We start from the raw sequence: 23,675 nt of genomic DNA on the forward strand, positions 1-23,675 counted from the left end.
GCACAGCATTCGAAGTCGTCACACCTGTAGATTAGCCCACCCACCACTACAACCCAGATGCACAACCATTTGTCCCCACAAAGACCTCCCTCAAGACACCCCTTTCCCATCCCTAACCCCAGGCCACCACTAATGAGACAACTGAGTTTTGAAAGATCACTGATACCTTGATGTCTTGTGGATGGGACATTTCCAATAAACAAGGTGCTTATGGGAAACGCAAGTACAGTTTTTGATCAGCACATGGGTGGCGGGCACAGGGACCAGGTGTTCAGAGCTGTGTCCCAGGGCTGGAGCTCCCCGGGGGCCCCTCTGGGAACAGGAGACCACACATGAGGGCTGACACCACTCTGGGGCACCCAGGAATCCCCTTGTGCTCCCGTCCAGCTCTACATCAGGGTCTCAGAAGGGCCTGAGAAGACCCAGGGGGTCAGGAAACTTGGGGCGCTCTGCAGGGGTGGGCTCCTGCACCCTCAGCCCTGACAGCCTGGTGACTCACCCTCCTGCACTTTGCTGAGAGTATTGTTGGGACTAACGGCACAGCTGCATGTGAAACACAGCTGCATGAGAAAGAAACTCAGGGACAGGCTCTCCAGGATAAATTATTTTATTCAGGAATAAATGAGAACTGCATTTCAGGGTATGCAAACTATGGCAGGCCTCAGGCATTGTGGGGGTAGCTGCGGGGGAGGGGAATCTTTTGAGGCAAGGAGAAGTCCACGTCTGCTGTTTTGAAACCAAAGGTTACGAAGACCAAAGGTTACAAAGACTGCCAAGTGTTACAGGACTTGGCATTAGCTCATTGGCTGAGACAGGTTTCAATTGGCCAGTGTCGGGGCAAGCCGGGCACCTGGGACACTGACATCTTGAGGAAGTTCTTGTGATAAGTGCCGCCCCTAGTCTACACGTAGGCATGTCCTGTGACCAGTCTTTTTACAGGCATGTATTCGCGAGGGCTTATTCGTGGTCGCCTCCGACTTCACTTTGGAACCGGCAACCCCCACAGCGGGAAGGGACCCGCGGAAACCCCAGAGACCACCCCGAGAAGGGAAGGGGCCGCGGGCAGGGGGCCTTCTGGGGCAGGTTCACACAGGCCACGTGCTGGGCGGCAGAGGCGCCGACCCGGAGCCCTCCGACGCCCAGCAGTGGCACGGCCAGCACCGCGGGAGGCCGTGGGCGGCCCGGCCTGGAGAGAACCGGGCAGCGCCGGGCTTGAGGTTCGGCGGGAGTTCCCTGCAAACATGGCGGCGCCGCCCCGCCGCGTCCCCAGACCGAGCTCCCCGGGTGTGCGCGTCACCTCTCGTGGGCGAGGGCAAAGCGGGCCCCACGCGAAGACAGGAGGCCGGAGGACTGGCACCCGGAACCCGAGAGGGCAAAGGATAGCGGAGCCCTCGGCAGAGACCACGCCTCCGACCAGAAACCAGAACCCCGCTGTTGCCATGGCCACGGCTACGGTCCGAGGAGATGTGCGCAGGCGCGGGCAGGCGCAAGCGCAGTGAACGTGAGGTCAGGACGAAGGCGCGCAGGTGTTTCACGCAGGCGCCATAAAATATAATCCCGCAAACTGGAATACACGGGGCCGCGCGCAGGCGCAGTGGCGGTGGGCGGGGACGGAAGGAACCGGAAGGACGCCGCGCACGCGCAATGGCGCAGGAGCGCGAAGGGCGGGGTGTTGACGGCGCTGCAATGGCTGCTCGCGATGTACTGACATGCGAAGCGGTGGGTTCTTCTCGGAGCCTGACTTCCTGACGCCGCCAGTGGGGGAGTCCCCGGGGCTGTCGCCGCAGTCATGTACCCGTCGCCGCCCCCGCCGCATCGGGACTTCATATCGGTGACGCTGAGCCCGGGCGAGACCTACGACTACCGCAAGAGCTGGCGGCCGCGCTCGTGCTGGAGGGTGAGGGTCGGGGCGCCGACCGGGGCTCGAGGCAGCCGCGCCCGCCGCCCTCCCGGCCTGCCCTCCCCCCACCCCTTGCCCCGCAGGAAGGGGCAGGTGTCGCTCGGGGCCGGGGAAGCTGCGGGGCGGCTTGGTCGCAGCCGTCTAAGCGGCCCGAGTTCTGCGGGATGGGGTCGGGGAGCGGGCCCGAGCCCCACTTGTCTGGGCTTCGTTCCTGCCTCTGCAAGATGCGGCCCCAGGCAGGTCCCTCTTGGAGCGGAGACCGAGGTCCCCCTTGGACTCTCTCGGTACAACGAGTGACCGGCCCTACTCGGCTAACTAGCCGTGTGTTCGTGCTGGTCTTGGGCGGAAGGGCATTGGCACCGACCACATCCGGGCAGGTGGGGGCTGCTGGGGGTCCGAGCCAAACACGGGGAATCTCGGGAGTCTTCCCCGCTGCTGATGTGAGGACGGGAATGTTTCTGCATTTGTTCTTACTCTCTTCTCACCTGAACCCCCGTCTTATGACATCTGTAGATTGTCCCAGCAGGGTCATCCTTGCTAAGAAGGAACTTCTCCCCATTCAAAACAAGCGGGTCTGAACGCTGGATCGTTTTGAATTACTCGTTGTCCTCACTGAATGTGTGAAGGTTGAAGAGACTTTTTCAGTTGTGGATATTTTCCGTAAGAAATGTCATTCTCTGTCCCTCCCTCAGAAATGGAAGCAACTGTCGAGATTACAGCGGAATGTGATTCTCTTCCTCCTGGCCTTTCTGATTCTCTGTGGACTCCTGTCCTACAGCAGCTTGGCTGAGCAGTGGAAAGGTATCGGAAACACGTGTGCCTGAAGATGATACTTGTGTTGAGGGTTGACTGGGCAGAAGCGATCTTGCATTCTACCTTAAACAGCTCCGGGAGGCATATATGGCAACGAATTGGCAAGACATGAAGATAAAGAAAGAGGTAGAGCTGTATTTAACCACCTGGCTAGAACACAGATGTTAATTTGATGCTGTCTGACTGCTTTCTAGGTATCTAGTGTAAGTACTGATATCTCCAGTGCCTCTTCCACAGGGTAAATCAGGTCGGGAGCTTGAACGCTCAGTCTAAAGAATTAGGTACATAAGTACACACATTTCCTAGAGCTCGCTACTGTGTTCTGGTGAGGACATAGGGACTCTTCTGAATTTCTCTAAGATTGCTTTTAGGGGGAAGCTAAAGAGCTGTCGTAGGTTGCTCAGATAAGTTGCCTGTGTGCCACCGTGCTGACTTTCTGGAAGGGAGAACGCTAAGGTGAAGCAGCCGGTGTGTGTGGTAGATAAGGACACAGACTGCCAAGTGCTTTGGAAAAGATTTCATTCCCTTGGCCTTTGTTGAATTCATTTCAGTGACTTTCGGGTCTCATTATGTTGTTTTGTAATGATTGACACCTGCCAGGTGTTTCGATGAAGGTGTTTAAATCTCTTCCAGGCCTTGTGACATGTTTGAGATAAAGTAGATTCTCTTGTTCAGCTCTGAGTGACAGGCCGACAGAAGAGCAGAAGGTGAGGCCAGAGATCCCTGGGTTGAAGCCAGCAAATCCACCCGTCTTACCGGCTCCTCAGAAGGCTGCCACTAACCCAGAAGACTTCCCAGAGATTTTATCTCAGGTACTTTTAGTATACCATACTCGGAAGTATATCGGGCCTATTCCAGAAGCATCTCGAACTAGTAAATGATGTTCCAAACAGACTGAGAGTTGTTTTCCCTGCCATTTGTGCCATGCTTGCACCTCACGCTCACTGGTTCTTGGCTGGTTGGACTACACTTAGGGACAGAAAGGCATGTTCTTTCCTTCGTTCTCTCTGAACACTGACCATGGGCTGGTTACTGTCTTAGGTGCTGGCTTCACATTGATGAATAAATCAGACCTGTCCCTTCTCCACAGTGGCCACAAGCTGGTGGGAGAAGCTGGTCAGAAGCCAGCAAGAAACATGAAGAGGCAGGTGGCACGTGGTGCGTGCCCTTTGTGGAGAGAACAGGACTAGGGGAAGAATAACGGGGGGCGTAGGGGGTGTTCGAGGTCTCAGGGCAGCGTCTCTGAGGACATGGCGCCCAGGTCCAGATCTGAACTGAAGGCTGAGATGCCACTGGCCCTGGGCCGAGTGGAGAGAGTCAGACTTGACCCTGAGGAAAACTGCCCAAGGCAAGGAGGACCTTGGCTTATTCCAGGGAAACGAAATTCCAAGGTGGCTGAGGAAGGGGACTTGGGTCAGACCAGTCGGTCCTTCAGGTCCTCAAGGGGTGTGAGCAGCACTGGAGGTTTCAGTGGATGGGATATCTGAGCTGTTTGCTGTGAAAACTGCTCTGGCCACTGGGTGGAGACGTGGAGGGCAAGAGGCAGGAAGATCGCAGCTGCCTGGCTGTGGGGGAAGCTGTGTGGTTGAAGGAAGGCTCCACAGGACTGGGCAGAGAGAGAGAGAGAGAGAGAGAGAGAGAGAGAGTGAGCGTGTGTATGTGTGTGTGGGGGTGGGGTGGGCGGGGAGGGTTCCCCAGGAGGCGTGTTCAGTGAAGGCTGAGCGGGATCTAGTCTGGGGACACTGAGGCACTCTGTTTTAAGTGCCTGGGAGGCAGCGTGGAGATGTCAGTGGGCGGGTGGTGTCGGGACCAGACCCTTGACAGGGCAGACAGGTTTTGGGGGTCCCCAGGTACAGGTGGCGTGTTGTATGGAAAGGTGGAAGAAGGGGCCAGTCCTAGTCTTGTGGGGTTGCAGGGCGGGGGCAGTGGAGACTGGAGGCAGTGGGAGAACCCAGGAAGCACCTCTCAGTGAGAGTTGGCTCTGGAAACAGAAGATCTGTGACCCGGGTGCCACTGAGACCCCAGGGATCACCAACTGTGGTGTGGCTGTTCAGAACCCTGTGAAGGTCCTTTGGGTTTTAGTTACTGTAGTTGATGTGACAGAGACTGTATCTAGGAGATACCGGGACACCTTGTGAACTTCCCCTGGGGCCAGGTGGCAGTTTCACTTCCCTGTGGTACTCTCTGGGGAATGCACCTCCTCCTGTTCAGATGTGGCACTGTCTAGAAGACCTAGTCAGGGATAAGGCTTTGCTTTGGCCAGACCCTTGTTTGTTAACATTTTGCTACTTTGGGCCAGGTGCAGCGGCTCACACCTGTAATCCTAACACTCTGGGAGGCTGAGGCGGGAGGATTACTCGAGGTCAGGGGTTCAAGACCAGCCTGAGTAAGAGTTAGACCCCATGTCTACTAAATATAGAAAGAAATTAGCTGGACAACTGAAAATATATAGAAAAATATTAGCTGGGCATGGTGGTGCATGCCTGTAGTCCTAGCTACTCTGGAGGCTGAGGCAGAAAGATCGCTTGAGCCCAGAAGTTGGAGGTTGCTGTGAGCTAGGCTGACGCCACGGCGCTCTAGCCTGGGCAACAGAGTGAGAGTCTGTCTCTGAAAAAAAAAAAAAAAAAACACAAACTTTTTTTTTTTTTTTTTTTTAGCATTTGTCCTCACACTCGAACACAAACATTTTATTTCTTTGATTTCAAATGTTGTAGATGCTTAGGAGAGAAAATGGAACATTCAGAAATGTATAAAGGGGAAGAAAAACTCACTTATTATCATTTTACCCAGGGCAACCTTTGACACATTTAATAACTTTATTTGGGGGCTGGGTCCGGTGGCTCACGCTTATAATTGCAGTACTTTGAGAGGCCAAGGTTGGAGGATCACTTGAGACTGGGAGTTCAAAACCCATGTGTACTAAATAAATAAATAATAATCATAATTAGCTGGGCATGGTAGTGGGCAGCTATATCCCTGGTTACTCAGAAGGCTAAGGCAGGAGGATGCCTTGAGCCGTGGCATTTGAGGCTGCAGTGAGCTGTGTTTGGCCCACTGCACTCCAGCCTGGGCAACAGAGTGAGACCCTGTCTCTAAAGAAAAATGATAATTTTATCTGGATACACATATGTATACATAATTGAGAGTTAGTGTCTGGCTTTGTGTCCTGTTTTTTCCATGTACATTGTGAGAATATTCCTTTCATACAAATTTGTGTAGCTTTGCTTTCTATTGCATGGATATACCCTAATTTGCTAAATCCTTTATCTATTGTGGAGTCCTTCTTTATTTATAAATAGTGCTCTAATTATGTCCTGTGTATGTAAACCATTATTCAGTTAAAATTTGTGAATATTTTGAAGTCATACAATCTGAATTGCCACTTGAATTGTTTGAGAATTTGCTTCCCCTCCTGCAGTGTCTGAGAGTAGCAGTCATTTGGCCTCCTGGCAACGCTGGGTGCTCTCATGTTGGAAATGTTTCTGATGTGACAGAGAATGAGGTCTGCTTTTCATGGACATGTATATTTCTCCCCTAGAAGTTGGCTATTTTCAAGGTGATGAATGAGCCATGTGTACTTTCCCCTCTTGTATAGTGTCCGTGTCTTCAGTAATTTATTCTTGGGAATTTAATGCTTTCTTTTTTTTTTTGGAGACAGAGTCTTGCTCGCTCACTGTGCTTAGAGTGCTGTGGCATCGTAATAGTTCACAGCAACCTTGATCTTCTGGGCTCAATCGATCCTTCTGCCTTAGCTTCCCAAGTTGCTGGGACTCCAGGTGCCACTGTGCCTGGATAATTCTTTCTATTTTTAGTAGAGATGGGATCTCACTCTTGCTCAGGCTGGTCTGGAACTCCTGAGCGCAAACAATCCACCCCCCTCACCCTCCCAGAGTGCTGGGATTACAGGCATGAGCCACCGCACCTGGTACTATACTTTTTATTGTTATTTTAGAATGCATTCCTACTTATGAAGAATAAAAAGTTAACCGTAAAGAGCCTCAGGCAGGTCCTTCAGGAGGGATCCAGAAGGCATTGCTGTCACAGGAGCCCTGGCAGTGGGACAAGGTCTGAAGGTGGAGACAGTGACACTGGTGTCTTGACCCTGTGTCAGCCTGGGCTAGTGTGTGTGTTTGTGTCTTAGTTTTTAACAAAGAAGTTTAAAAAAATTTGGCCGGGCGCTGTGGCTCACGCCTGTAATCCTAGCTCTTGGGAGGCCGAGGCGGGCGGATTGCTCAAGGTCAGGAGTTCAAAACCAGCCTGAGCAAGAGCGAGACCCCGTCTCTACTATAAAGAGAAAGAAATTAATTGGCCAACTGATATATATATAAAAAAATTAGCCGGGCATGGTGGCGCATGCCTGTAGTCCCAGCTACCCGGGAGGCTGAGGCAGAAGGATCACTCGAGCCCAGGAGTTTGAGGTTGCTGTGAGCTGGGCTGACGCCACGGCACTCACTCTAGCCTGGGCAACAAAGTGAGACTCTGTCTCAAAAAAAAAAAAAAAAAAAAAAAAAAAAATTAAAATTTTTTTTAAAACCAGAACAAAGCTTATAGAAGAAATGTGTAAAGGCTAGTTGTGGTGGCTCACACCTGTAATCCCAGCACTTTGGGAGGCTGAGGTGGAAGGACCACTTGAGGCCAGGAGTTCAAGGCCAGTCTGGGCAGCATAGTGAGACCCTATCACTAAAAAAAAAAGAAAAAAATTAAAAATTGGAAAAAGTCTAAGTATCCGTCAGTAAAGAAGTGGCACAGAATTATGGTTTGGCGACACTGGAGAACTGCGGCCGCACCACAGGGTGAGCTGGCCTCTGACGTGGGAGGGCTGTAGACGCCTTGTTAAAGGGACAGGTCCTATGCAGAGCTGTGCTGTTCCTGTGGCCCCAGCTACGTGGGGGAGGAAGCTGAGGGTGGGGTTCTGTGCCTGGACGTGTGGGAGCACATAGACGGGGACTGGGAGGCCCACGTCAGGTGTCGACAGGGCGTCCCCTAGCTGTGGGCTCCTGCCAGGGAAGCCAGCGCTGTAGCGTCTGAATCTTTACACTCTGTGCCGAGGACGTGGCACCTTCCACACGTCCGTGAGCATGTGGCAGGGGCAGGCCTGAGGAGTGGGCCTGGGCTGCCACTTTTTGTGGCTCCCATGCATGGGGTCTTTGTTCCAGCCCTTTCTTGTTGACCCCCTAGGATCTGTGGCAGTTTAGAAATAATCGGACTGGGGTTTTGACCCCTTTGTTCAGGGCTGTGCTGGCCTGTTGGTTGGTAGTGTCTCCACGGCTCCTACGGAGCTCCTCCCCCAAGCCTGCGTGTTGTGTGACCTCACGAAAACAGTGGGGTCTGTGGTGGAGCGCTGCACGGCCAGCGTGCCAGGCTCTGTGCGAGAGCGCCCGGGATGTGAAGCGAGGAGCAGCTCCCAGACGCTGAGTGGTGTCCGCATGCAACTCTGGTGTTTGTGTAGAAGCTTCGCAAGCATTTCCGACGGGGACCGCCCCGCCTGCAGATGAGAACCCCCAACAAGGACTCGGAGACTGGGGTGCGGGATGGCACTGAGGAAAGGGCAGGAGCCCCCGAGGATGCTCGCCAGGCCGAGGATGCTCACCAGGCCGGGGATGCTCGCCAGGCCGGGGACCCGCAGAGGACGGCCATCAGGTAGGGTGTTGGAGGGGGCCTGGGCCTGCGGGGCTCTTGAGTTCTGAGAAACAGGTACCGAGAACCAGCATCGCACGGACAACACGTGCTCTGTATCTGCTTTCGTTAAACTGTGATCACAAAATAAAATTTTAAAAAACTGGATGTCAGAGCTAAATTAGGTTGACCCTCTCATGATCTGCAGCAATGTTTTAGAACAAGCCTGTTTTTAGCGTGTGAGGGGCTTGTGTGTGGTGGGGTGCAGCAGGGCCTGGGCCTTGGGTGGGGAGCAGGCAGCGTGGAGGTGCACAGCGGTTGGCCAGGCCCCCCTTTCCTGTGCTGCTTCAGGTTGGGCAGAGAGCAGAGCAAGAGGGCTCAACTTCGTGCCCAGACCCCTAGGGTGCTGTCCCCGCCAGCCTGCTCGGGTCCAGGTTGCAGGAGCCTGGCGAAGCCTTGAGGGGTTTCAACCTCGGCTCCTGTTTGATGTTGTGCCTCTAAGACCACGGCAGATGCAGTCAAGGCAGAAAGCGGTCCTCCTCCCCTGGCGCAGTCACGGCAAGTCTGCCTTGGGGACTGCGGGGCCAGCTTGAGCTCTGCTTCTGAGTGAATGGTGGGCACAGGCAGAGGCCAGGAAAGGCGCTGTCCTGCAGGAGTGGCCTGAGCCGGGCACTCTCAGCCTGGAGAGAGGGGCTCCGGGGAAAATGGGCAAGGGTGGGCGGGTTCACTCGAGGAATAAATGAGGCCCCTTGGCAGCTCCTGTTCATGTTTGCATGAACGAAAGGGGGTTTTACCTTCCGAGTGAAAGAGCATTTTGACCTCAGCTCGTAAATGATTTGTACTTCTAAGATGTGAACCGTGAATGGATTTAAGAGGCACTTTGCTAAACTTGGGACCAGGAAGTTGTGTGCCAAGCCCTTTCCTGATCTCCAGACTGTGGGATGGAGCCCACGGTCTGGAGATCAGGACAGGGACATAGACAGGAGATCAGGACAGGGACATAGACAGGAGATCAGGACAGGGACATAGACAGGGAGATCATAGACAGGGAATTGGGAGTGGCCCTGTGTCCCGAGTGTAGAAACAGTCCCAGATTGTGTGGCCATCCCATGTCCCTTCACCATGTCACCCACACCCTGGTTTGGGTGATAAATTATGGCCTCAGCCTCTGGCCACTGCTTCCCTCCGCAGTGTAACTTGTCACGATTCCACACGCTTTGGTCTCTGACCTCGGACAGCTCCCCTTCCTAGGCCAGCCAGGTGCTGTTCTCACACCCCAGCGTGCCCTGACCTGTTTTCCCCGCAGCCCCCTCCCTGGAGCAGTGCGTGACCCCGATTTGCAGCCTGGGTGTGTCCACGCTGAATCGTGTGGTTTCCCTCCTGTGCAGCAGGAGGGTGATGGGGAGACGGGCTGCCTCGCTGCAGCCGTGGTGCGGGGTGGGGAGGCGGAAGCGTGCAAGGTGTGTCACTGGTGCTGGCTGAGAGCTCTCCCTTCTCTCCTTGGAGCTGGCGGGGAGCAGTGATTGAGCCTGAGCAGGACCCTGAAATCTCTTCAAGAAAAGCAGAAGCGCCGACCAAGCCTTCCGTGCTGCCGGCCGTGGTGCAGAGCCAACCAGGTGAGGCCCACCTGCGCCCTCCTCACCTCACCTGGGCATTCTGAGGGGCTGGCTGACACACACTGAACCGCATCCAGGTGTGGTATGTGGCCCTCCCATGTGCTTCCCTGTCTGCGTGCTATCCCAGGTCCTCACACGTGGCTTCAAGCGCCTGTTGTCCCTGCGTCTGGGTGCTGAGCGGTGGGAGGAGGAGCCTGTGTTTGGGGGTCTGATGGTGCCGCTCTGCCCCGGCCAGCTGGCTGTCGATGGGTGCGTGAGGATGCTGTCCTCCACGTGACCACTGGTCTCTGGGCCTGGTGGACCCTGAGGCAGCTCTGGGGGCCGCTGCGCTCCGAGCACCATTTGTTGAGGGTGCCCTAGGCGCAGGCGTTTGTCTGAGCTCTGTGCGTGCCTGGCCTCCTGCAGCTCTCGCGGGCCTGAGGCGGCAAGCGCCTTCGCACTCCGTGTTGCGGGTGGGAGGCCCGAGGCTGGCGGCCGTCTCCAGCAGGGCCGTTGGTATCCCGTGGGGGCCAGGTCACTGGGTCCCGAGCCCAGCACGTGGCCCTGCTCTGATACCACCGGCGCCCCCCGGCTGTTTGGGATGCCTAGGACTCCCGGTGGCATTAGGAACGGACAGGCAAAGCCGTGGAGGCTCGAGGAGCCCTCAGACCCTCGACTGAGAGGACGCGTGGTGTGATGCTGTGCCACGCACGCGTTTCTGTCACACACAAGTCCGTGTGTTCCGTGTGGTCCTAACCAACACGGGAGTAGAAAACGCCCCGAGTTTGAGAGGAGGTCAGCTCTGGAAAGGGCTGCAGCGGGGATGTCAGTCATCTGTGCCACGTCCTTGTTAAAGGCGCAAAGCCGATAAGGCAGAACGTGGCTGTGTGTGAGTTTAGGGTGTTGTTGGCGGAGTCGCTGCGCCCCCCAGTATTTAAGATTTCTCAGTCCTCGCTGCGTGCAGCGGCAGCAGGCCCTCTCGGCCCTGTCTGTTGCTTCAAAGGCTTTTGCTCTCTGTGTTGTCCTCTTGGCCCTTGGGGGTGTAGCCCTCGTGCCCTTCGAGCAGACGCCACCAAGCCCCGAGAAGGGCTTCACCTGCCCGAGCCCTGGGAGAGGTGGTCGGCCCCAGGCAGGTGGGTGGGAGCCCGGGGGTGCTGTGCAGTCTCCGAGGCCTCACCTCTCGGCAGGCTGTGTCCTCCCTGAGCCGCCCCTGTCCCTGCACTGCTGCCCTTCCTGCCCCTGTCATTCTACCCGTGGTTCCGGCCAGGTCCCCACCCACCATCACCTTCGCTGCCTTGGGGATCACAGAGGCGTTCTGCCCGGAGGGGCCGCGTCCGTGCCCTGACACCAGGACGGTGTCATCCACGGCCCGTACTCTCTCTCCCTCCTAGCGCGCCTGAACGACCGCCAGAAGGGGGTGGTCGACGTCTTCCTGCATGCGTGGAATGGGTACCGCAAGTTCGCCTGGGGCCACGACGAGCTGAGGCCCGTGTCCAGGTCCTTCAGTGAGTGGTTTGGCCTCGGCCTCACCCTGATCGACGCCCTGGACACCATGTGGATTTTGGGTCTGAGAAAAGGTATCATGTCATTTCCGGAGAGGGGCCGAGTGCCACATGTGCGGCTCATAGCTGGTGTGCGAGGGTCACACTTGGGTGTAAAAGCTGCCGTTTCCATCTACCCACGCGCGCTCCCTTCTCCTGGCACAGGAGTGGACATGCCTGGTGCAGTCGGCTCCTGTCCTTCTATTATCCAGCCACCACGGCACTCTCGGGACAGCTGTCCCCTGGTCCTCCGCGAGAGCTGAGCGTGGACTCTGGGTGGACATCCAGGGAGCATTTCCAGCCTGTTGCTGTTGCGGTCGGGGGCGGGGGGGGGTGTGAGTGACTGGAGGTCTGGCGTGGGCCCATCCTGGCTTAGAATCTCCATAGTGCAGGCACGGTGGCTCACGCCTGTAATCCTAGCACTCTGGGAAGCCGAGGCGGGAGGATTGCTCAAGGTCAGGAGTTCAAAACCAGCCTGAGCAAGAGCAAGACCCTGCCTCTACTAAAAAATAGAAAGAAATTAATTGGCCAACTAAAAATATATAGAAAAAAATTAGCCGGGCATGGTGGCGCATGCCTGTAGTCCCAGCTACTCGGGAGGCTGAGGCAGGAGGCAGAAGGATTGCTTGAGCCCAGGAGTTTGAGGTTGCTGTGAGCTAGGCTGATGCTGCGGCACTCTAGCCCTGGCAACAGAGTGAGACTCTGTCTCAAAAAAAATAGAATCCATAGTGTCATGTTCTGGTCTACTGCGGGTTGGGAGGATGTGTCTTTGTCTCTGAAGTGATATTTTAAGTGTTCACCTAAGTTTTTGAATAGTTCAAAGACCACCAATAAATTACTCATGTAGTCTTTTGCATCATGGCCTTCAGTTGTGAACCATTTGTGTCATGACGGCTGTGCTGCTGTCTGTTTTATCTGCACATGTTGAAGAATTCAGGATTTACCCCCTTGAAATGGGAGGTGGCACTGGGAGCCTGCAGGGGAGTGATGCACTCAGAACACATCTTGAAGATTGCTAGATCGTAGGAGAACGACAGAGCTGTTAATTTATTTCCGTATCCTTTACTGTTTTATATCATAGAGTTTGAAGAAGCCAGGAAGTGGGTGTCAAAGAAGTTACACTTTGAGAAGAACGTGGACGTGAACCTGTTCGAGAGCACGATCCGGGTGCTGGGGGGCCTTCTGAGTGCCTACCACCTGTCTGGGGACAGCCTCTTCCTGCGGAAAGCCGTGAGTGTCCCCGCGTGCCCTGCGAGGACGTGTGACAGGCACTCGGGCTTTCACTGGGGGAGTCGTGGGAGCTGACTGGTGCCCCATCCCCTGTCCGACACGTTTGCGTCTCTTGCTGTGCCTGCTGTGCGTGAGCCGTGGGTCCCTGGGAAGCTCACCACGTCACCGCGGCCCATAGGGAGGGTTTGCTCGGTGCCGCTGGGTCCAGCTGCTGTTTTCTGCTGCGTGCGGGCTTGGAGAGATGTCAGACCTGCCTCTCCACTTAATTGATGAAAACGGTGACAGTTAAAGAAACGTAGACGAGGCCCCTGCGTGACCCCAAATGCTGATTCTGTGCTGTGCTCACACACTAGGAAGATTTTGGAAATCGGCTAATGCCTGCCTTCAAAACGCCTTCCGAGATTCCTTACTCCGATGTGAACATTGGCACTGGAGTCGCCCACCCACCACGATGGACGTCAGACAGCACGGTGGCCGAGGTGACGAGCATTCAGCTGGAGTTCCGAGAGCTCTCTCGTCTCACGGGCGTGAAGAAGTTTCGGGTAGGGGGCTGGTTTCCGGTTGGACACAGTTTCCCACTGGAGCCAACCTTTGCTCATCACAGCAAGTGTAGTTTGTGTGTGTGTGCTAATTAATCTCTTGTTTTTCCATTTTTCTCTTGATAAGACACTAAACGTGCCATCCTGACCGTCAGTGTACGTTTCAGTGATGTTAGGTCCGTTCATAATGTGGAGCAGCCATTACCACGATCACTCCCAAACTCTCTCCACCGTGTAAAGCTGGACTCTGCGCGCATTAAACCGCAACCCTCCATCCCCTCCCCAGCCTCGGCACCCACCGCTCCGCTTTCTGTCTCTCTGTGTTTGTCTGTGCCAGGTACCTCGTATAAGTAGAATGATAATAGTGCTTGTCCCTTAGCAGTTGGCTTATTTCAACTTGACAAAATGTTCTCCAGTTTCATCCATGTCACGGCATGTTGCAAAATTTCCTTCCTTTTTAAAGCTCAGTCATATTCTCTTGTACACAGATAGCAAATTTCCCTCATCCGTTCATCTGTCAGTGGGTCGACGGACGCTTGGGCTGCTTCGTGTTTTAGCTGTTGTCAGTAATGTTGCTGTGAACGTGGTGTACAGACAGCTGTTTCAGATCCTGCTTTCAGTTCTTTAGGGTATATACACAGAAGTGAAATTGCTGGATCATATGGTAATTACGTTTAATTTTTTGAGGAACCACCGCACTGTTTTCCATAGCAGCTTCATCATTTTACATTCCCACCGGTGGTGTGCAAGGGGTCCAGTTGCTCCACATTCTCACCAACACTTGTTACTTTCTGGTTTTTGATAGTAGCCACCCTAATGGTTGTGAGGTGGTGCTCATTGTGGTTTTGATTTGCGTTTTCCTAATGTTAGTGATATTAGAATGATACAAATGTGCTTGTTGGCCATTTGTCTGTCTTTTTTTTTTTTTAGACTAGTCAAGTGCAGTAGTGAGGAGGGGGGAAAGTAGTAGACATTTGTCTGTCTTCTTTGGAGAAATGTCTGTTCAAGTCCTTGGCCCATTTTTTAACTGGTTAGTTTTTTTTGTTGAATTTTAGGATTTTCATATTTATTCTGGATATTAATCCTTTATCAAATATATGACTTGCAAGTATTTCTCTCAGTCTGTGGGTTGCCTTTTTACACTGTTGGTAGAGTCTTTTGTTGTATAACATGTAAAATTTTTCATGCAAGCTATTTTGTCTATTTTTTCTTTTGTGGCCTATGAATCTGATGTCATATTCAAGAAATCATTGCCAAATTCAGTGTTGTGAAGCTTTTGCTCTACAGTTTCTTCTAAGAGTTGTATTGTTTTAGGTCTCACATTTAGGCCTTTTGAGCTAATTTTTGTGTATGGTATGAGGTCAGGGTCCAGCTTCATTCTTCTGCATGTGAATATTTAGTTTTCCCAGCAGCATTTGTTGCAAAGATTTTCTTTTTTCTTTTGAATGTTTAGGGACTTTTGTAAAAAATATTTGACCACATATCCAAGGGTTTCTTTCTGGGCTATTTGTTCTGTTGGTCTACATCTCTATTTTTATGCCATTGCAATGCTGTTTTTTTTTTTTTTTTTGAGACAGAGTCTCACTCTGTTGCCCAGGCTAGAGTGAGTGCTGTGGCATCAGCCTAGCTCACAGCAACCTCAAACTCCTGGGCTCAAGCCATCCTCCTGCCTCAGCCTCCCGAGTAGCTGGGACTACAGGCATGTGCCATCATGCCCAGCTAATTTTTTCTACATATTTTTAGTTGGTCAATTAATTTCTTTCCATTTTCTTTCCATTCTTTCCAATTTCTTTCCATCGCGCCTGGCCGCAATGCTGTTTTAATTACTATAGCTTTATAGTAAGTTTTGAAATCAAAAAGCGCAATTCCTCCAGCTTTGTTGATCCTCATCAAGATTGTCTTGGCTATTCAATGTTCCTTGAAATTCCACAGGAATTTTAGGATGGGCTTTCCTATTTTGCAAAAAATGTCATCGGAATTGTGATAGTGGTTGCATTGACTCTGTAGATACCATAACAATATTAAGTCTTCCAGGCCGGGCGCGGTGGCTCACGCCTGTAATCCTAGCTCTCTAGGAGGCCAAGGCGAGCGGGTCGTTTGAGCTCAGGAGTTGGAAACCAGCCTGAGCAAGAGCAAGACCCCGTCTCTACTAAAAATAGAAAGAAATTAATTGGCCAACTAAAAACAAACAAATAAAAACAATATTAAGTCTTCCGTTCTGTGAAATGAGATGTGTTTCCATTTAGTTATGTCTTTAATTTCTTTTTTTTTTTTTTTTTTTTGAGACAGAGTCTCACTCTGTTGCCCAGGCTAGAGTGAGTGCTGTGGCGTCAGCCTAGCTCACAGCAACTTCAAACTCCTGGGCTCAAGCAATCCTTCTGCCTCAGCCTCCCAAGTAGCAGGGACTACAGGCATGCGCCACCATGCCCGGCTAATTTTTTCTATATATATTTTTAGTTGGCCAGTTAATTTCTATTTTTAGTAGAGATGGGGTCTTGTTCTTGCTCAGGCTGGCTTCAAACTCCTGACCTTGAGCGATCCTCCCACCTCGGCCTCCCAGAATGCTAAGATTACAGGCGTGAGCCACTGCACCCAGCCAATTTCTTTAAGGAACGTTTTGTAGTGTTCACAGTACAAATTACACACTTTGGTTAATTCTCAAGTATCCGTTATGATATTTGCTGTTTTCTTCATATATGGCTTTTATTATGTTGAGGTAATTCCCTTTAATTCCTAGCTTTTTGAGTGCTTTTATCATGAAAGGGAGTTCATTTTTGTCAGATTTTATTTGTCAGTTGAGATGATGATGTGTTTTTTCCTTCATTCTGTTAACGTGGTGTATACATTGATTGACTCTCATGTGCTGAACATCCTTGTATTCTGAGAACAAACCCACTTGGTCTTGGTGTATAGTCCTGGTGATGCTGCCGAATTCTGTTTGCTAGTGTTTTGTTGAGCACTTTTGCATCAGTGTCCATACAGCACATGGGTCTGCAGTTTTCACTCTTGTGGTATCTTTGTCTGGCTTTGGGACCAGGGTAACGCCAGCCTCTTAGAATGAGTTGGGAGGTGTTTTCTCCTCTTCAATTTTGTTTTTGAAAAGTTTGGGAAGGATCATTGTTATCTCTTCTATTTCTTCATGATTTAATCTCGGTAGGGTTTGTGGATTTGTCTGTTTCATCCTGATTAGGAAATTTGTTGGCAGAGGGTTGTTGATAGTATTCCCTCATAATCCTGTTTGTGTCTGTAGAATGAGAATTCGTAGTAGTGTTCTCACTTTCATTTCCGATTTTAGTAATTACAGTAAGTGCAGTTTTGTTTGGACTTGGTCATGTGCTCTAAGACCCCTGTCTGTTTTCTTTTCTTGCTTTTCCTAAAGAATCTTGTATCCTTGTTGGTGAGTGATGCCGAGGCATGAACGCCTCAGGCAGAAAGGCGTTGACTGGAGAATTAATCCCACGCCCTCCCATCCGTTTGCTTCTGCCTGTTGCAGATGTGTCCTGCGTGAGCTGTCGGCAGCATGTGTGCAGCTCACTGAGTTCCCACTCAGCAGCCATGCTGGAGCCACCGCGTGGCGGCCAGTGCGTGGCGGCCTTGCTCTGCATGGTGCCTGGTGTGCTGAAGTGCTAGAGCTGACGTGGACCCTCTGTGCCAGTGAAGTCTCTGCCATCCACACTGTCCGCATGGTCTGCTGCTGCCCCAGCGTCCTTCCCGAGGGAGTCTGTCCCATAGGAATTGCTCGAAACAGTGTTGCGCACACAGGTGCCATGCGCGGGTGATGTGCATGGGCTCTGCCACACGGTCTTCCTGGCGCTGGTACCACGGGCACCGAAATTCAACCCTGAGCTGGCACACGGGCTCTAACTGCCTAGGCGTGCATCTGAGTGCCCCGAGAGCTGCTGCTCACCGTCCTGCAGAGCCTCAGCAATGCCTTCCTGCTCAGGAAAGCCCACTTGAGTGCCCAGATTCCACCCTTACATACGTACCTGGGACCCTGACCGTCTCCAGACTCACCTAGTGTGCGAACAGGACACGCCCTGAGCAGGCATCGGCAGCTCAGCCTGATGCCCTTGGCACTCATTTCATCTGAGCAACGATACTTCTGCTATTCCTATTTGACACTTGGGGAAACTGAGGCACCAAGAGGACTTGTGAATCAAGATAAAAGATTTGAGAGGCAGTTCGGGAATACAAACTCAGCCAGCCTGCCCCAGAGTTCCTGTTTGTTTTTCCTGTTTTATTTTGTTTTCCTTTCAGTATCAATATTTCTTAATCAAATGAACATGAAGGGAATAGTCAAATCTGAAAGTCCCTTACCAGTCATTGTTTTAGAAACTTTTTTCTTTTTTTGAGACAGAGTCTTGCTCTGTTGCCTAGGCCAAAGTATAATGGCATCGTCACAGCTCACTGCAACCTCCAAGTCCTGGCCTAAGCAATTCTCCTGCCTCAGCCTCTCAGAGCGCTGGGATTATAGGCGTGAGCCTTTGTTAAGACTACGTAGACACATTGGCTCACAGCTATAATCCAGCACTTTGGGAGGCAACATAGTGACACCCCGTCTCTCCCAAAAGTAAAAAAATTAGCCGGGTGTGGTGGCATGCGCCTGTAGTCCCACCTACTTGGGAGGCTGAGGCAACAGGATCACTTGAGCCCAAGAATTGAGGTTGCAGTGAGCTATGATGACACACCGCACTCTGGCCTGAGTGACAGAGCAAGATCTCATCTCTTTTTAAAAAAGAAAAAAAAAAACCCTGGAGTGCACAATTCAGTGGCATTTGGTACATTCACATTGTTGTGCAACCATCACCACCATCTGTCTCCAGAACCCTTTTCATCTTAAAATTGAACCTGCCCCCACGAAGTAATGATGTCCCCCGCCCCATGTCCCCTGCCCTCCAGCCACTGGCCAACCCATTCTACTTTCTCTGAATTCCACCACGCCAAGTACCTCACGTAAATGGAGTCACACGTTTATCCTTTGGCTTATGTCACCGAACACAGTGTCCTCGAAGCTTCGTGTGTGGTGTCATGTGTGGTGGCGTGTGTCGGGATGTCCCTCCTGAGGCTGACATCCCACTGCACGGCCAGGCCACCCCTCCGTCAGCGGGCGGCGTTTGGTGGCTGCCCGTTTGGCTGTTGTGAGTGGCGCTGCTGTGAACGCGGGTGCACAGACTCCGCTGCCTGACTGCTTCTGATCCTCCCGTGTCTGTGCCCAGAGTAGAACTGCTGGGTCACGCGTGTGTCGGTCTGGAGCAGGCACCACGCTGTGTTCCGCAGTGGCCGCGCCGCCTCCCCTTCCCACCGGCAGCGTGCGGGGCGGCTGGTTCTCATAGCCTTGCTTGTTCTTTTCTGGTTTTGGGATGGTAGCCGGTGAGACGCGTGGCGATACCCCACTGTGGTTTTGATTTGCGTTTCCTAGTGATTCGTGATGCCCGGTGTTGTGTCACGTGCTCACTGGCCGCCGTTTGTGTATCTTTGGAGAAATGTCTAATCGGGTTCTCTGCCTTTTTCTTGTTTTGCTTTGGCTTTTATTTATTTATTTGAGACAGGGAGACAGGGCCTCGCTCCGTCACCCAGCCTGGACTGCAGTGGCATCATCACAGCTCACTGCAGCCTCCAACTCCTGGGCTGAAGCGATCCTCCTGCCTCAGCCTCCCAGAGTGCTGGGATTACAGGTGTGCGCCACCGCGCCCGGCCTGCTTGCTTTTTAATTGAGTTGTTTGTCATCTTGTTGAGCTGTAGGAGTTCCGTATGCTGTGGATTAGCCCCTCATCAGATGTATGACTTGCCAATATTTTCTCCCATTCTGGGTTGCCTTTTTACTTTCTTAACAGTATATTTTGATGCATAGAATGTTGTTGTTTTCATGAAGCATAACTGGTCTGTTTGTCGTCACTCATGCCCTTGGTCTCATGTTGGAGTCTCTGTTCTCACTGTGAGCTGGACGTGCCCCTCCAGAGAGACCAGGGGCACTTGTGGTGAGAAATGGAGCACACCCGGTGCATGCGAGGCCCTCACACAGACAAGTAGAGGGCATTTCCACCATATGCGTGTAGACCGTCCACAGGTCCCAGGGCCTCTGGCTGCTGCACATACAAAGAGGGACTCACCGTTGGTTTGGGCGTGTTGGGTAGAGACCGAGAAAGCCCTGGCCTCACGGGGTCCTGAGCAGCCCATCTGGTAGCGTGTTAGAGCGTGGGCGCCTGGGCCGCAGGCTGCCCAGCCCCAAAGGGGGGCTCGGGAGCTGGGGTTGTTCTCTAGGAGGCTGCAGGGTCAGGAGCGGTAGCCGACGGCCAGGCCAGCAGGTTGCCATGGACAGTGGCTGTGGTCATGAGATGCCATCCCCATCAAATGACAGAAGACAGCTCAGCTCTGTTGTCAGGGTCTACTGGGACAGCCAGCCCATCGTGGCCAGTGACGTCCTGGTGTGTGTGTCTGGTGGCTGCACAGTGGTGACTGCTGGGTGCGGTATTGCCAGGAACCGAGTCCTGTCCTCTGCTGGGAACAGTGACGGGGAAGGAGAGGCAGTGCTCACAGACCCCCCTTTGCAGTGCCACAGCAAACACATTGTCCCCCTTTCTGCTGCAGGAGGCTGCGGAGAAGGTGACAAAGCACATCCACTCCCTGTCTGGGAAGAAGGACGGGCTGGTGCCCATGTTCATCAACACCCACAGCGGCCTCTTCACCCACCTGGGCGTGTTCACCTTGGGCGCCAGGGCCGACAGCTACTACGAGTACCTGCTGAAGCAGTGGATCCAGGGCGGGAAGCAGGAGACACAGTGAGGCCCGTTACTGCTGCCTTTGGTGTAGCCGTGCCAGGCGTGGTCTAGGCTTTTCCTGCGGGACGGATTTACTTCTCGTGGCCTCTGCGGAGGTCCAGGGCCAGTGTCCAGTTGAAGGCCTGAGTTGTCGCTGCTGGGCTGTGTGGTGGCATCTTCTGTGCAGAAGGGTCCGGGCCTGCTGTGCTTGCGTGCAGATCCCAGCTCAGAATACGCCTGTTCCTGGGGCCCTGCCGAGCTGGAGCAAGCCGACTTGCTTTGCTGGTTTTCACAGGTTACTGGAAGACTACGTTGAAGCCATCGAGGGAATAAAAGCAAACCTGCTGCAGCGATCTGAACCCAGTAAGCTCATCTTCGTGGGGGAACTCACCCACGGCCGCTTTAGCAACAAGATGGTGAGTGTGTGCGTGGGGTACACGCGGCCCTCGGGAGGCCGACACTTTTTCTTTGACTTCTGTGGTTCCTGAGTCTGGAAGTTGGAGGAAAACAGTGAGATGCTGGCCAAGGCATGTGAGCTAAGACCACAGGTGACCTTGGCTGCCTGGCGAGGCCCTGTGACAGCTCAGCCAGTTGAGGCCTGGGCTGGCAGCTCCCTCCACAGCCTCCTGTGCTGCCTGCCACGCAGCAGGTGCCTGAAGTGTGCAGCGTGGCTCCCTGGAGGAGCCTGCCCTCCTAGCCTCTCCCCTGCCCCCCGAGGAGCAGGAGGTGCTTGGCTGTACTCAAGCTGCCTCTCGTGCTCCTGCTGGTGTGGCCTCGATGAGTGTCGCTCGGGCAGGCGTCCCCCCAGGCATGCTGCAAGCTGCGATGGCACTGGGCCCAGCACTGGCCGCCTACGTGGCTGCAGGCCGAGGGTGTGGGCCTGAGATCGGGCTGAGGGGACCCTCTGATTCCAGGACCACCTGGTGTGCTTCCTGCCAGGGACGCTGGCTCTGGGCGTCCACCACGGCCTTCCCGCCGACCACATGCGGCTGGCGCAGGAGCTCATGGAGACCTGTTACCAGATGAACCACCAGATGGAGACGGGGCTAAGTCCCGAGATCGTGCACTTCAACCTTTACTCCAAGCCAGGCCACCAGGACGTTGAGGTCAAGGTGGGCCTGGGCCCGGGCTGAGGGCAGGCTGTGGGGAGGGCACCAGCTGGGCTGGCCTGGCCTGAGCCCTCCTGTGCCCCCAGCCAGCCGACAGGCACAACCTGCTGCGGCCCGAGACAGTGGAGAGCCTGTTCTACCTGTACCGCCTCACGGGGGACCGCAAGTACCAGGACTGGGGCTGGGAGATCCTGCAGAGCTTCAACAAGTTCACTCGGGTGAGCGCCAGGGTCTGGTCCCCAATGGTCACCAGCCACCTGGTGGGGGCAGGGCCAGGCTGCTGGGAGGCTCTGGCTGGCTGTGGTGCAGGTTGGGGAGAAGCGGGCTTGCTATGGCCTCGAGGTGGCCACACCCCAGCTCAAGGGGCCTGGCCAACACCTCCTGTGGCGTGTGGGACCCAGAGTGCTCAGAGCAGCTGGCCTCCCTGGGGAGGGTCCCTCCCCCATCTACAAGGCACGACGTGCACCTGTGGCTGGGGTGCGCCCGCCACTGTCTCCAGAGCCACTCCCTCCCTGGCCCACAGCCACTGCAGTGGAGCCAGCCTCTCTGTGTTGCAGGCACCGTGGCTGAGACCTCCGCCGCCTCAGCCTCCTGCCATCTGCGTCTGCCTGGTGCCCTGTGCTGTGCGGCACTGGGCCTGGGGTTCCCACCACGTGGCCCTCGGCCTCGCCAAGGCCCCTCCACTAAGGTTCTCGGGGAGGCAGTTTCTGTCCCGGGAGCTCAAGGGGTGTTGGCGTTTCCAGGGGTCTCTGGTGGAACTACAGCTGACCTTGGTGCCCTCTGCTCCGAGCCTCCCTGGGGCCCAGGTGTGGCGTGTGTGGGCAAGGACTCTGGGGTTGGCACCTCTGGCTGTCAGCTCTTCCCGAGGGCTGATGCTGGGTGTGGGAGCAGGGTGCATCTGGCCTGTGTGACGTGGCCTTGGCCTTGTCAGGTGCCCTCGGGTGGCTATTCCTCCATCAACAACGTTCGGAATCCCCAAAAGCCGGAGCCCAGGGACAAGATGGAGAGCTTCTTCCTGGGGGAGACGCTCAAGTACCTGTACCTGCTCTTCTCCGATGACCCAGACCTCCTCAGCCTGGACGCGTACGTGTTCAACACTGAGGCCCATCCCCTGCCCATCTGGACCCCCGCCTAGTGGGGCCGCTCCTGGTGTGGGGACTGCTGGGTGGGCAGAGATGCCTTCTTGGGTCTGAGAGGTCTTCAGAGGGCCCACGTGGCATTGGGCAGCTGCTGAGCGTCAGTGCTGCTGCCCTGGCTCTGGGCTCCTTGACTCTGCTTCTGATCAGGACACACAGGAATAAATTGGGTGTGTGATTCAGGGTGGGCCAGTCCACCAGGAGCCTTCTGCCGCCTTATTTGAGAAAACTACAATCATGGCTCACAATTCCTGAAACCTGAACATCCTTCTACCGGCCAACTTCACAGTGATCCTCGGGCTTCTGGTCCCCTGCGGGGCACTCAGGACCCCGGAGCTTGAGCCGTGTTCAGAGAGGAGCCAAGTATACAGCCTGGATCAGCTCTGCTTGGGTTCATGGAGCCTTGAATGTCCCATGCACGGGTCTCAGCGGCCCGACGCCGGGCCTGGCTCTCGTGTTTACACTGGACTCAGGGATCCTCCAGGCACCCTGCAGGGAGCTTGGAGGGTGGGGGGGTGAGTTCCTCCTGCTCCCAGCCCACTCGGACAGATGGGTCTTCTCAGTGGAGATAAAAGTCGATTTGGCTAACAGTGACGTCTCCCGTGTGCGAGGGCTCTGCGACTGCAGCGTCTGGGGGAACACTGGGGGAAGCAGTTCTTTGGGTCACACCTCAAGATGCAGCTCCCCGAGGTCAGAGCTGCTGCGTCCCCTGCTGGTGGCCAGAGGGGCTCTGGGGGTCAAGCCAGTGTCGTCAGCCCCAGTGGGCCACACAGTGGGCCCTTGAGTTGCCCTGAGGCAGCGTCCAGTGGTCTGGCGGGGTCGGTGCCCCCTCTCCTTGGTGTGAGGTGTCTGCACCTGGTGCCTGAGCCCTGGACCTGGACAGCAGCGCCGTCCTCGCCATCTTTCCCCATCAGCGTCAGCTGCGGTGTCCCTGTCGTGGGGCTGACCCTCAGCCTTGGCTGGGGTGCCCCCTCCTACCCCCAACCAGGTGACCTCTTAACCTCCTGTGTTGAGCATGAAGACTCCATTGTTTCTGGAAGATTCCCCTTCCCTGGGAAGCCAGAGCTGGCAGCGCACGGGGCAGGGCCACTGCCGCTGCACACCCCCCCCAAGAGGCCCCAGCTCCCAAGTGTGGGGGGACCTTGGCTCTTGGGTTTGTTCCCTGCCTGTCTCAGAACACCCCACAGCAGCCACCCTGTGCCCCACTGGGGATAGCAGGTGCCCTGGGCGACTTCCCCTCCTGGGGTCCTACCCCAAGCGGGCTTCCAGCCCCGCACATCTGTGCCTGGGAAGGGCGTGCCGAGCACCTGCCCCAGATCAAGGGCTGGGCTGTGCTCTGCCAGTGCCTTGTCCCAGCTCAGCACTGCCTCCTGGGGCTGCAGTGGGGCCGTGGCTGTGCAGGCTCATTTCTCCAGCTCACCCCTGGGGCCCAAACCAA

General features: G+C 54.5%; 1 protein-coding gene across 1 annotated transcript; it reads left to right on the forward strand.

The window, feature by feature from the left end:
* The first annotated feature begins 1,621 nt into the window (after positions 1-1,621).
* MAN1B1 (mannosidase alpha class 1B member 1) lies at positions 1,622-22,440 on the forward strand. Its single transcript, XM_020289574.2, is given in 14 exon segments — positions 1,622-1,770; positions 1,773-1,897; positions 2,593-2,701; positions 3,389-3,525; positions 8,163-8,353; positions 9,836-9,945; positions 11,316-11,501; positions 12,547-12,695; positions 13,049-13,237; positions 19,823-20,013; positions 20,288-20,408; positions 20,907-21,104; positions 21,188-21,319; positions 22,033-22,440. Coding segments are annotated over 14 exon segments (2,103 nt in total). The 5' UTR covers positions 1,622-1,709; the 3' UTR covers positions 22,237-22,440.
* Positions 22,441-23,675: the final 1,235 nt, after the last annotated feature.

This window comes from Microcebus murinus, chromosome 12 (genome assembly GCF_040939455.1).
Source record: "Microcebus murinus isolate Inina chromosome 12, M.murinus_Inina_mat1.0, whole genome shotgun sequence".
Classification (NCBI taxonomy): domain Eukaryota; kingdom Metazoa; phylum Chordata; class Mammalia; order Primates; family Cheirogaleidae; genus Microcebus; species Microcebus murinus.